The 14055-nt window shown below is 45.0% G+C and overlaps 2 protein-coding genes across 2 annotated transcripts in view; both read left to right on the top strand.

Moving 5' to 3' along the window:
* Positions 1–10265, top strand: part of LOC133359139 (embryonic protein UVS.2-like) — a 73622-nt gene extending 63357 nt beyond the window's left edge. The window contains exons 15-16 of the mRNA XM_061577537.1: positions 3380–3467; positions 8001–10265. Of these exons, the coding sequence (XP_061433521.1) occupies positions 3380–3467; positions 8001–8032 (120 nt within the window). The 3' untranslated portion in view covers positions 8033–10265. The remainder of the gene's footprint in view (positions 1–3379; positions 3468–8000) is intronic.
* Positions 1–14055, top strand: part of LOC133359101 (uncharacterized) — a 600431-nt gene that overhangs the window by 233232 nt on the left and 353144 nt on the right. The gene's annotated exons all lie outside the window — the stretch shown is intronic.

Here is a 14055-nt window from a genome sequence, read left to right as displayed (position 1 = left end):
TGGGGGGGGCGGGGGTAGCGGCCCAGCTCGCAGCCTGGCAATGTCTCACCTCCGGCTTGCCAATCTAACCGCGAGGCCGCGGGCTCTGCACGGGACGAGGCGTCACCACGCCAATGTAAAGTACAATTTTATTCAATCCTTCGCTAAAAACTCAGGTTTATTGTTTACTATTATTAAACAAATACGTTTACAAACATTACAATGATAATGTTTGCGTGCACATAACAACTCTGCTTCATTCTTTACTATTATTAAACTAATAAGTTGCCTAATACTCTATTACTATTATAATGTTCGTGTGCAGAAACTAGATGCGTGTGCCTAAAGTCGATGTCTGTGTGTGTGAGTCCATGTGTTTGTGTGCGTGTAAGTCGATGGGTTTCTATGTGTGTGGGTCCATGTGTGTATCTGTCTTTTTCAAATGGACAACGCCCCGTGTGTGTGTACGTACAAGTGTTTGTGTGTGTGTGTCAGTCCATTTGTGTGCGTATCTGTCGCTGTGTGTGTGTTAATCCACATGTGTGTGTTAGTTCATACGTCTGTGTTTCACTCGATGTGTGTACATCAATGCGTGTGTGTGAGTCGATGTGTGTGCATGGCTCCATCTGAGTGTGTAAGTCAATGTGCGTTTGTGTGTCTATGTGTGTCGATGTGTGTTTGTTAATCCATGTGTGTGTATCTAAAGTAGATGTCTGTGTGTCACAGTCCATATGTCTATGTGTGTGTAGGGCAATGTGTGTCAGTCTATGTATGTGTGTGTAAGTCCATGTGTTTGTGTGTGTGAGTCGATGTCTGTGTGTGTCAGTCCATGGCTGTCTGTGATAGTCGCTTTGTGTGCATGGCTCCATGTCAGTCAGTGTAAGTCCATTTCTTTGCGTGTCTGTAGCTCCATGTGTGCATGTGAGTGAGTGAATGTATGTGCTTTATTGACCTGCTCAAGGCCTATGATACCATCAGTAGGCCTGGCCTCTGGGTTGTTCTTCATGCTTTCGGAGTCCCTCAAACTTTGCTCATGATCCTTAAGGACCTTCATGATGGTGAGCGGCCCCGCGTAAAACTACATGGCCGTCAGTCAGAGCCATTCCCTCTACACCAGGGGTCGGCAACCAAAATAACAAGAAGAGCCATTTCTTTCCAATTCGGTACAAAATTCAGTATTTCAAGAGCCGCAATGCATCTGAGTACACTGTACTCATCGTCAAGAAGCAGCCTGTAAAGAGCCGCATGTGGCTCCGGAGCCGTAGGTTGCCGACCCCTGCTCTACACCTTAGGGTGTAACAGGGATGTCCTCTGGCTCCACATTATTTAACATCTTTTGACCACGTAGTTCTTGAAGCCTTCAATGGCTGTTCCCGAGGAATTACCATATGGTACAGATACAATGGGAGTCTGATCGATGCCCGGGTGCGGTCAAGGGATGCCTCCCTATTGCTCAACCATGTTATGTATGCCGATGCTCTGGTGATTGCTGCTCACTGCGGTTGAACCTGGAGCTTGCCACTAAGAGGTGGAGCCTTACTATCAGCCCCACCAAAACTAAGCACCTGCCTGGGTATTTTGTACCATCGAACAATCCACCCCCACAACTCACAATTGGTGATGCGGTAGTTGTGGAGAGATTGCCGAGATTCCCATACCTGGCCAATGTGCTCATGACCGGCTCCGGTTTAACAGCAGAGGTCTCACTCCAAATCAGTCGAGCGCCATTATCTTTTCATCGGCTGTGTTACGCTGTGTGGAAGCTACCTGGTCTTTCGCTCCATGAAGCTCCAGGTCTTCTCGGGCACGGTAATTCCCTCCCTTCTCTACGCTTGCGAAACGTGCACCCCCCTAATGGAACATCTTCACCGGTTAGAAACATTTAGGTTGGCCTGCTAACGATCCTTTCCTGGATTTAACCATATATATGTGTGTGCGTCTAAGTTGATGTGTTTCCATGTGTGTGGGTCAATGTCTGTGTGTAAGTCCATGTGTGTATCTTCCTTTTTTGCCCGAGCAACGCCGGGTACTTACCGCTAGTCATCATATACAGTGCAATCCCATGGTGTTGTAATGTATATTTCAACAACATGCAAAAATGTGCACTGCGTGTACAAAAGCTCTCAGCTTTATGCATTATGCAAAATCACGAGTTCCTGAAGATTTCAACTGTCCAGAGCATTTCAATGTCATCTTCGTGTAAATGTGGGTTTTCTGTGGGTACTCCGTTTCCTCCTACATGAAGCCAAACACTCATTCATGTGGTTGGCACGTGGGTCACGGTCCGGGATTTGTCACTGTTAGCCATGTGTGCAGTAGATGCATGACAAAAACTTTTCTAATGCCTACAAGGCATAAATATAATGCCTTTGTGAAAGCCTTGGTGCTATAAGAATACCAAGTGTACTTATTGTTATTCATGGCTCTGTCCAAACATCCCACTGCTGGACTGTTCTGAAATATAAATTCAAGTGATATTTTCCTAGATGAGTTAATATTAATCCCTGTTACACATATAATCCAAAATTGTGAGGGATCTGCTTTACTGTGACATGTGCATTGTGTGAAATGTTCACGTGGCAAAGTTGTCATTGTGGAAACCAGGGATGTGCGGTCAGGGGAGGCAAAGCCTCACCTGTCATACTCCAATAAAAATAGCTGTTACGAAAAGTACAAAAATAATAATCAAATAAAATTAATAACAAAATTTTTCCACTGATCTGTGTTATAAATATCATTTCTGTACGATTCCAATCATTTTTATAGTTAAAATCGCCAAATTTGCGGAGCTCCGCTGCAAATACAGGAAGAGACGAGAGGTGAGGCAGTGACGAGTTCAGCTTCCTCTCTGATTGCGCAACCTCTCAGTAACTGGATGAAGCGCGGGCAATAAGCGCGTGCCTGTTACTATCTCAGCATGTCACTAATATAATGTTGGTAGACCCCTTCATTTCATGTCCTCGCTTTCCATACTCCAGGTAACTTATTTCACGTATGTGTATAAAGATATTTAGGCTCGCTGGTCTCGTCATGAAACTGCAATGAAAAAGTACCAGGGAGGCAACTATCACATCGTGGGGACGTGTCTAACACGCCCCCCTCTGAGGACACGCCCCCTCACTGAGGACACGCCCCCTCCGTGAGGCCACGCCCCCCTCAGTGTGTGAATCTGGCTCTGACAGTAACCAGTGCCTCCCCAGCCATTGACCTCACCGCACGTCACTGGTGGAAACTTGTGATCGTAGATGCACAGTCATATTGCATGTTGTCCATCTCAACACTACTGAGGCCTATAATTGAGAAGCATCTCTACTCCGCTAAATGAATGCACATCCAGATAAACAGTCCATAGCATATATATAACCTCTGCCTACATTTGTTAATCGTGTTCTCCCAATAGATAAATCAGCAGCTGGTGATGCAGCACATTCAGGGACTACAATTGGAACGCATGGAAGCAATGAAGAAAAAAGAGGAAGAAAAACGAGGTATAGAGGGTGTCCCCAAACCCGGGCTCTGATGATGATAATGAACTAATCGTGCGTCTATGTCATTCCTACCTCCCCTTGCCACTATTAAGTGCAGGTGCCTGGTGAGTATTGTATTAGCGTCGAGTCCGTATCACATGAATAGCTCTTAGCATCCCATAGCTAAAATAAAGAATCGTTCTATAAATCAATATGAATGGGCAATGTGTATAACACATTGTGTCGTATGAATATTGTAATACTAGCGGTAAGTACCCGGCGTTGCTCGGGCAAAAAAGGAAGATACACACATGGACTTACACACAGACATTGACCCACACACATAGAAACACATCAACTTAGACGCACACACACATATATATGGTTAAATCCAGGAAAGGATCGTTAGCAGGCCAACCTAAATGTTTCTAACCGGTGAAGATGTTCCATTAGGGGGGTGCACGTTTCGCAAGCGTAGAGAAGGGAGGGAATTACCGTGCCCGAGAAGACCTGGAGCTTCATGGAGCGAAAGACCAGGTAGCTTCCACACAGCATAACACAGCCGATGAAAAGATAATGGCGCTCGACTGATTTGGAGTGAGACCTCTGCTGTTAAACCGGAGCCGGTCATGAGCACATTGGCCAGGTATGGGAATCTCGGCAATCTCTCCACAACTACCGCATCACCAATTGTGAGTTGTGGGGGTGGATTGTTCGATGGTACAAAATACCCAGGCAGGTGCTTAGTTTTGGTGGGGCTGATAGTAAGGCTCCACCTCTTAGTGGCAAGCTCCAGGTTCAACCGCAGTGAGCAGCAATCACCAGAGCATCGGCATACATAACATGGTTGAGCAATAGGGAGGCATCCCTTGACCGCACCCGGGCATCGATCAGCCTCCCATTGTATCTGTACCATATGGTAATTCCTCGGGAACAGCCATTGAAGGCTTCACGAACTACGTGGTCAAAAGATGTTAAATAATGTGGAGCCAGAGGACATCCCTGTTACACCCTAAGGTGTAGAGGGAATGGCTCTGACTGACGGCCATGTAGTTTTACGCGGGGCCGCTCACCATCATGAAGGTCCTTAAGGATCATGAGCAAAGTTTGAGGGACTCCGAAAGCATGAAGAACAACCCAGAGGCCAGGCCTACTGATGGTATCATAGGCCTTGAGCAGGTCAATAAAGCACATACATTCACTCACTCACATGCACACATGGAGCTACAGACACGCAAAGAAATGGACTTACACTGACTGACATGGAGCCATGCACACAAAGCGACTATCACAGACAGCCATGGACTGACACACACAGACATCGACTCACACACACAAACACATGGACTTACACACACATACATAGACTGACACACATTGCCCTACACACACATAGACATATGGACTGTGACACACAGACATCTACTTTAGATACACACACATGGATTAACAAACACACATCGACACACATAGACACACAAACGCACATTGACTTACACACTCAGATGGAGCCATGCACACACATCGACTCACACACACGCATTGATGTACACACATCGAGTGAAACACAGACGTATGAACTAACACACACATGTGGATTAACACACACACAGCGACAGATACGCACACAAATGGACTGACACACACAAACACTTGTACGTACACACACACGGGGCGTTGTCCATTTGAAAAAGACAGATACACACATGGACCCACACACATAGAAACCCATCGACTTACACGCACACAAACACATGGACTCACACACACAGACATCGACTTTAGGCACACGCATCTAGTTTCTGCACACGAACATTATAATAGTAATAGAGTATTAGGCAACTTATTAGTTTAATAATAGTAAAGAATGAAGCAGAGTTGTTATGTGCACGCAAACATTATCATTGTAATGTTTGTAAACGTATTTGTTTAATAATAGTAAACAATAAACCTGAGTTTTTAGCGAAAGATTGAATAAAATTGTACTTTACATTGGCGTGGTGACGCCTCGTCCCGTGCAGAGCCCGCGGCCTCGCCTAGATTGGCAAGCCGGAGGTGAGACATTGCCAGGCTGCGAGCTGGGCCGCTACCCCCGCCCCCCCCCCCACCATCCCCCCGCCCTCGCCATAATAATACTATGTAACCGCTTTAATAATATAAAATTAATATCTAAGGACTTTATATGAGTAACTGCACGCATTGGGGTGGGGGGGGGGACATCACACTGTGAAGATAAATCGGCAGCGTGATGTGTATATCTATTCCATGTTAAACGCGTAAAATAAAATGTCTCCCGTGAGCTGGAGCGAACGCGCATGACTTGGCAGGGTCCGCCTCACCCCCCCACGCAATTGGCGTCACTTGGTACGGTCGATGTCGCGCAATAAGTAAATAATGAATAATAGAAACGGCACAAATGTGTTAATTAAACTACTTTAAAGTTTACGGACGGGAAAACGGAATAGCCTAAACCCACCATGGGGCTTAGGGCGTGCCGCCTGGAAAATATTTCGGTCTTAAACCCTACTGTCCGAGAGCCAAATCCCCCGCAAGCGCGAGCGTGCGGAGACTTTTATATATAAGAAGATGATACAGTTCAGAATATTTTAGGAATGTCTTAAACTTCACAAATTACTCACGAAACAAATACTTTAGTGATACTGCATTGGCAATGGTGCATGAGCAGACAATACAAATTCAACGAATTCATCAATAACACTATCCTATAAGGCAAAATATATATTATAGGCAACATTTCAAGCAATGGCCGTTTTTCAGGACATCGAAAAGTTACTATTATATGTCATTGACAGTCACATCTCTCTGCCAATGTTATTGATTTTCCATCAGAAACGATGGGTAGCACAACGCTTGAGGCTGTTCACTCACTGTGCTATCCCAGCTGTTGTCAGTCATAAGCGAGACCCAAGCCGCTTTTGTGCAATTGGGAATGAAGCCCCAGCTGCATCACATTTGAATTAGGCATGATATGATTTACCCTGCTGGTGATTTGAAAACTTGTGACGGTTTGAGGAAGTGCTTAGATTTAATAATCAATATTGTTTGTCTCATACTTTGTCTCATTTGTGTTTTTCTTAATTGTTCCATCTCATGTGTACAGTTTGGTTAGATCCTTTAGTTTAAGAGTAACATTAAACAGTGTTTGCATTGGTGTTGTCATGGAATCGCACACGCATGACCCGATGTGTGCATCGTGAGTGTAATATATTTAACCGATGAATAATGCGTTGTCACATGTCTGATATATTTCGTGTGCGGCGTATACGTTCAATGTGGTTAGCAAGCAGTTCGGGTTAGTAATTAATCCATTATCGGGCTTACAATGCACATATCAAATCACGCCTGCACTGTATGTGTTGTAGGTAGGGCTACGTTGTGGGCAGCAGAGGGCAGTGCAGAAAATCCCATTGTACTTTTATGCTTCTGCATTTATGCTCCCTATCTTAACCAGCCCGCACTGTCTAGCATGGCGAAGTATGGTCATTTAAACCCCATGACGTACATGCCATGGGGATGCCCTCATCCAGCAGTGGATTAACAAAGGGCTGTACATATACAGGATACCCTTGAATATCTCAGGCTTATCGTTCACGGTTTAGATCTACTTCGGGCGACCTCTTTGTGTACCAATTTAGCTACCGCGGGGGTTAGTTTTGGCCTTTCGCTGTCAGCGCCACCTTTGCCGTGCAAGCATCTTGCAGACAACGACAAAGACCCCGTAACGGACTGTTGGAGAATTTTGCTGTTAGCGAGCACCTATGACGGCCAGCACCACGCATTTGTGTCCCCAGTGGAGATGTTTACAAATCGCATCAGGTACTTATTTGAGGCTGAGTCGACATAGGGGAGGCCCAGGACTGATTCAGATAATCGTCGCTGCTGTTGGGCGTGAGCCAGAATCGAACTTAGGTCGTCGAGTTTATAGAGCAGCGCGCTAACCATTGCACTACCGCTCCCCACTCGCCGACAAACACACCCGCTTTGGATAATCATCAACGGTAAGTAAAGTATTTATTCAATATTTATAGTCCTTTTTATTGTCTAGGGTCGTTTTTTGTATGGTTTATTACATATTTCAATTGTTTAGTTTCGAGTTAATTTGACATAGAGACAATACTTATTTCAATTGTGATGTCTATTTTTGGTTGCCGTGTACCTTACCACATTATTTAGGGAAGGCTTAATGATTGAATAACGCGGTTTTGGCTTTCGTGGCACGATCCAAGAACGTAACCCCCGAGATGTTCGAAGATCTCCTGTACAACAAACATCGAACTCGTTGTCCCAGTGGCTTGCGTTCGTCACCTGACTCATAAAGTACATGTGCTGCTGCATCAAGTGAAGCAGTGGCTCAGAGGCTGATCGATATTTTTGTGCTGCTTATAGCTTCTAAGCAACTGCACGGGAGGTACCAAAAGCGTGACCTTGCTCCAAATCATAGCAGCATTGTTTGAAATATTTGCGCCGTTATAAATGCAAGTGTCCTTCACGTCCGCCAACTGCGTTGTGATTGCTTTTTCTTCTATTTTTCAGCTCAGAAGAAGAAGAGCTGCACCATTCAATAGTTTTGGACAAGTGCCCATGTTCACTTCTGCCTTGTTAGGATGCGCAACAATTATACATCTTTACTTTATTTACTCTCTCCCAAAGTTACGTGATTTAAGTGGTTTACAACTCCACCGCTATTGAATGCTCTCATATGCACGAACTTGTCTACAAAATACAGAAATTAGTGGAAAATCTTAAATTATAAACAGATTACCGTAAACCACAACTAGGACTTGTAACACAATAAAAAATAAATAACATAATCAGAGCACACTATTTCCCACAGGAGCATGCTCGTGTGCAATTTCCATAAAGACTTGGTAATCTAGTGCAGTAAATTCCAACAGTCATTCACCTGTGTAAGGGTGCACTGATTATGCTCTTTGCTTGGATAAGTCAATTCTTTTCTGGAGTTTAACTTTAGATTCATGATCCCTTTAGTTGTGATTAAACATTTATACAGAACTCATCTTATGTTACGCTATTAACCACTACTCTTATTATCCGTGGCACCTATAGCATCTGCAAAAAATGTTCTTACCCAAGCTCTTTTCTTCCTATTATCTGCAAAAACTGTTTCCTATTGTAAATCATAATGCTTCCAATTGTACCCCATATTATTCGTAGCTAAATTGAGTCATGGAAAATTCATACTTTTACCCGCAGCCTATCCGCAATGTTTTACATTCTGTATGGAGCTACAAAGAAAACACAATTTTTGCGCCAAAGCCCAGGTTTTTCTTTTTCTTAGAATAATTTTGCTCATGCATAGTATTCAATTTTGTAACGTCAGAGGTCATGATGTATTGTCAACTTCTGCTGCGCTTAAAAGACTAACCCCTCCCCAAACCCCCATACCGACTAAATCACGATGCTAATTAACTATTGTAACTCCTGCTAAACATCTGATTAAATATAATATTTCAATACCTGTGGATATCTATGGGTTATCTGCAAGTATTGACCACCCTCTTTCCCAACATGCACTACACTCTAAAACTCTTTTGATTATCCGTGTTTTTTTCGTGGATAAGTGGAATTGCGTGGCAATTTCATTTTATTCACGATTATATGCAATTTTACCTTTGTGGGTAAGTGGAGCAAAACCACGAATAGGATACGTGATAATGGTCCCTCATTAAAATGGATAAGAGGAGTTATGTAATACTGATTAATACTGTTTAGATACTTTGTTCTGTTTAATTGGGGAATTTCTATATATCTTATGGATGACTATTTACTTTCTTGGGAATATGGTTGTGGTCTTCTGAACATGATGGGATGTGTTTTCTCATTAAGTGAAAGGGCATTATATATAGTAGGAGACAACACAATCCTTACCTGCAGAGTTCTCTGGTGACCTTGGTTTATGCACAGCAAGAGGCACATTGAGATATGCAGGCACAGAATGAAGCGGCTAGCTGGTCTAGTAGAGTGCGATGCTGAGAGAGAGGTCACAGCCCAAGAAACTGCAGGGACAGGAGTGCGGTGTCGTGCCCATTGCACTGCCGATTCTCGTGGAGCGGCTCGCTGGAACAGGGGGCTTGAGAATTGTGTTGCTGTTTATCTCATCTCAGTCTTCGTTCAAGCTTCTTGTCATGGATAGGAATATGTTGAAAATGCATCGATAATGGTTCATGTATGTTCTCATGACTCTCCTGTGTTATTGATTGGTGGCACCTGGGTACAGAACTCGAAACATCTACAACATTTGAGCCAATTCTGACAGTATCTTCTAAAATTTGTACATGTAGACAATATTTCATTGTTGGTGTGGGTTTTATTAATGTCCGTATAAGCAGGTACGAACCGTGCTCATTGTATTGGCTTGGTCGCTCTCAGGCAGTGGTTCTTATAGTTTTTGGATCCACAGTCCCTCATCCCTCAAAACTCGTTCGCGGATCACCTTGTACACAAATTGTCTAACTTTCACTTCAGTAAAATAATTGTAGAATGTTAATTTAAAAAACCCATAACAATTAATTAGCTTTTTATTGAATGATCTAAATAAAGTTTTACAACCGGCAGTACAAAATACAAGTGCAGTACAAAATAGAGGGTTTTGTGAAAGGGATCACCGTGTCTGTGACAGTTCCGTGGTCCGCCCATGGCCTTGTGGTCCACGGCTGGGAACCACTGTTCTCGGGAATGTAATTCAAACCAAATCAGTCTTAACCTTGTAATCTGTTAACCTCATCAAAATGTGCTCGGAATTATGCAGGCACATCCATATATCGAATAATTCAGTGTACCAGCATATGGATATAATATAACAATAAACAATACAATGCTGTGAATGTTGCTGTGGAAATCATGTTTGTGACGCCAAGTGTTGTGGAATTGACATGGTCTCATGTCTCAGGTCGACTCGGCTATTTCGGGGTTGCATGACCAGAACGTTAATTATCTCAGTGTTTACCTCATTTCCTTCCTCTCCTACCTCAGTGCAGATGTCCCTGTTTTGCGTGCGGTGTAACAGGTTTCTACGTTTATTTTGTTTAGCCAGGTGAGAACTCAAAAGACAAGGATAGTGGCAATTGCAAGAGTGACCAGGAGCATTCGTCTGCCAGGGTGATGATTGTTATGTTTAATCCAAATTGAGTCATTTCCATGGTAATTTTATAGTTTGGCAAGTCTGAACCCTTACGCCAGCACAGAGTGGTCTGCTCTTGCCTAGTAAAATCCGGGGATCTCTAGCATCCACTGTGAAACAGATGGTGCTACTTATGGTTAATACATCCACAGAATTGTCCAGGAAGGCCACTGGGCTCGAACCACAAACGTCTGTAACAAATGGCAAACACTGCAGGGCCATGGCACCGCCCATGGGAAAAGATGGACCAAAGGAAGAAACCCTTCATTAAAGGTTCACGTCCATGCTGCTGGAGTTCAATCAGCCAATGCCTAGTGCACTTCCATATATACAGACAGACACAATTTCAACCGAGAGGATGGGTACAAACTCAGCAATCATTGGAAAGACGTCATCAACCAGTTTAAGTCCTAACTAGCTGTGATGTTCCCATCCCACCACCCTCCGATGATAAATTATATTTTTTTCTCCGTGGCTTCGGCTCTCCCATTTCACATTAACAGGTGAAATTTATCGCGCCAATGTGGCCACCTCCAGACGTCGCTCGACGTCGCGGCGGCTCTCCGGTCTTACATTAACATGCTAATTTCTCACATTAACATAGCCACCCGCGCACTCGTCGTGGAGGCCGCTCTGCGATCTTACATTAACATCCTAATTTCTCACATTAACATCACTAGCCCCGCCCACTCCGTTTATGACTTTAGTACTACACCCATTTTAAACCTATAAAACAGTCTGCATTCAGCAGCTTTCCCCCTCTTTACTCCTGATGACGATCGCTTGTGTTGTGATCAAAACATCGTAGTTTTTTGTTCATTTAATATATATATTTTTTATCAATTTGTACCTATCTACGTGACTTTACCGAAAGACCAAAAGAATGTCTTAATACTTTAACTTGCATTGCACACTTAGGGGCCAATCTTTGTACAATTTGGTTGAACAATTTTGAGGATTCGACACATCTTATAAAAGTAGCTATTGCTGGCTCTACAACACTCAAGAAGTACACAAAAAATAGACTGCAAAATCCTGTTCTTTTGCATGGCATTGTGAGAAATTAGGAACGCAAGTTAAAACAGTGGCACGTGACCATTTACATTCCCTCTATGAAGAAACAAAAGTGTCCACATTGATCTGAAACGAGCGCAGTGCACTAAACGCACCGGTGGGTGATGGTGCAACGCGCCTGCACTCCACCATGGCCAGGCAGGGCCCACATGCAAACGCAGCGCTTGCAGCCTCGTTTACCTCCAGTCGTGTTTACAATTTAATACACATATGCTATTGAGTTCACAATTCACTTAATGGTATCTATGCATACATTATACGTATTCATTAAACGCATTGGCTATTATGACGAAATTCTAGCTATGAACACTCCACTGCTGGATGACAGTTTCCCCAAGCTACCTTCACCTCGGTTCTGCGATGCGACAATCCGTCCCGCCACTGCACCCGAGCCGAGTTCCTCGCCCCGCCTGTGTGCTGGACAACCTCTCGGTCGTGTTCCCTCCTTGGCTGCCACTTCCATAATCGCCTCAGCCACCCGTCCCGTCCGTTTCCTGCACAAGCCCATTTTTATAACCATCAATATGGTGTCTGAAGCTCGTGTTCTTTTTATCCACGTGTACCTCAGTATCTCGCTGCTGGTCCACGCATGCACCTCTCAATGCTTTCTTGCATGTTCAGATGTTTATTATTATGTGTTAGTTTCATTGTGTATGTTCCAAGTCGTAGCAACAGGCTCCAGCCAAAAATGGCAGTCAACTGGAGTAGACTGTAAGTGGTGATGCGGGTTGTGGATGGGGGTTGCAACTGGAGTAAGAAGTCGAGTTCTGTGGCTCATGGAAAAGCGGTATCGCTCAACCACAACCCCACATTCACAACCACCGCCAATTCACAACCACAACCCCACATTCACAACCACCATCAATTCACAACCACCAATAACCCACTAACGTTACAAAAACAAGTAACACCCTACTTACATTGCAACCACCACCCCACATTCACAACCACCACCAATAACCAACTAACGTTACAAAAACAAGTAACACCCTGCTCACATTGCAACCACCACCCCAAATCCACAACCGCCACCCTTAATCTACTTTGCTTACAAGTTGGCGAGTGTCTCTCAGGGTGTATGTGGAGCAGGAGTGTAGTGGTTAGTGCACGGTGATACGAACCCCTGTTTGATTCCCGCTCACGACCAATACAATCCGAGAATACTGTACATGTAAAACTGTACATTTAAACACTGTACATTTAAACACTTTACATGTAAACACTGTAAATTAAATACTGTAAATGTAAACACTGTACACGTAAACACTGTAAATGTAAACACTGCAAATGCCGCACCACCCTTCACAATCCACTGCTTGGTGAAGGCCTCCCCCGCGCCGTGTCGCCCATGGGGGGGGGCGGCTGCTTCACTCCGCGTGCTTCACCGCGCCGCTCAACGCCGCCTGGTGAAGTGGAGAGCGCCTGGGGCCAGGCGAGACGTCACTCGCCACTGACGGGAGCCGTGGCCGGCATCGAACTCGAGCTGGCGGGTTCGTAGCGCAGTGCAGGGGCCACCGTGCCACTGCTCCCCACTGCCATGCTCGTCGGTAAACCCTCGTCGCCAGATGACAACGCAGGAAACACGTGGACTCCCACCTGTCCCGTCTGTGTGGGATAGAGTGTGACCCCCTTGCACGAGTGGGTGTTCTCTGGGTGCTCTGGTTCCCTCTCACATGTGAGCACCCATTCAGTGGCTGAAAGCGTCTTACAGTATAGAGGGAACTGCTGAGCGGCAGTTAAAACGATTGTGCGAGTTTATTCAATGACGCCACAGTTCGTCGGTCGTGTGATGTGGGGTAAACTGCGGATACCCCCATCCCTTACAAGCATTGAAGCGTCGCTCAAATATACCCCTAGAGGGAATCTCTAGAGCTCCCTCTAGTGAAGACCCTTCCACCAGCACTTGCGTGAGCGAGCACTTGCAGCGCTGCACCTTTACCTCTTAGCGCTGTTGGACAAGAATGGCAGTGAAATTCTCTACCTTCAAAAACACATACTCTTTGGTTCTTTCGGTAAAGTCACGTAAGTATAAAAATAAAATAAATCACGACGTTTCGGGCGCAACACAAGCGTCCGTCATCAGGTGGTAAAGCGTGGCCTGCATCAGCAAAGAACCAAAGAGTATGGATTCCTGCAGTCACGAAAGTTTCAAATCAAGATTACTTCAAAAACACATTGCCACTTTTTATTTTCAAGTTGGTTTGGCAAAAATGCTGCCAACTGCATCGCCCCCGCACCGAGACGCGTGTCCCCCCCCCCTGCACGTGCGTCTCGCGGCTCGCAGCCCTCGCGAGGCGGCGGCGGCGCCACGTGGAGGCGACGCGCCACGTGCGGGCGGGTGGGCGGGTGGAGGTCGACTGCAGGCGGAGGGCG

The sequence above is a fragment of the Lethenteron reissneri genome, chromosome 64 (genome assembly GCF_015708825.2).
Source record: "Lethenteron reissneri isolate LAM-NWPU_2019-01 chromosome 64, ASM1570882v1, whole genome shotgun sequence".
Lineage (NCBI taxonomy): Eukaryota > Metazoa > Chordata > Hyperoartia > Petromyzontiformes > Petromyzontidae > Lethenteron > Lethenteron reissneri.
The sequence above is the reverse complement of the archived record's forward strand: the minus strand, read 5'-3'. Positions and strand labels throughout refer to the sequence as shown.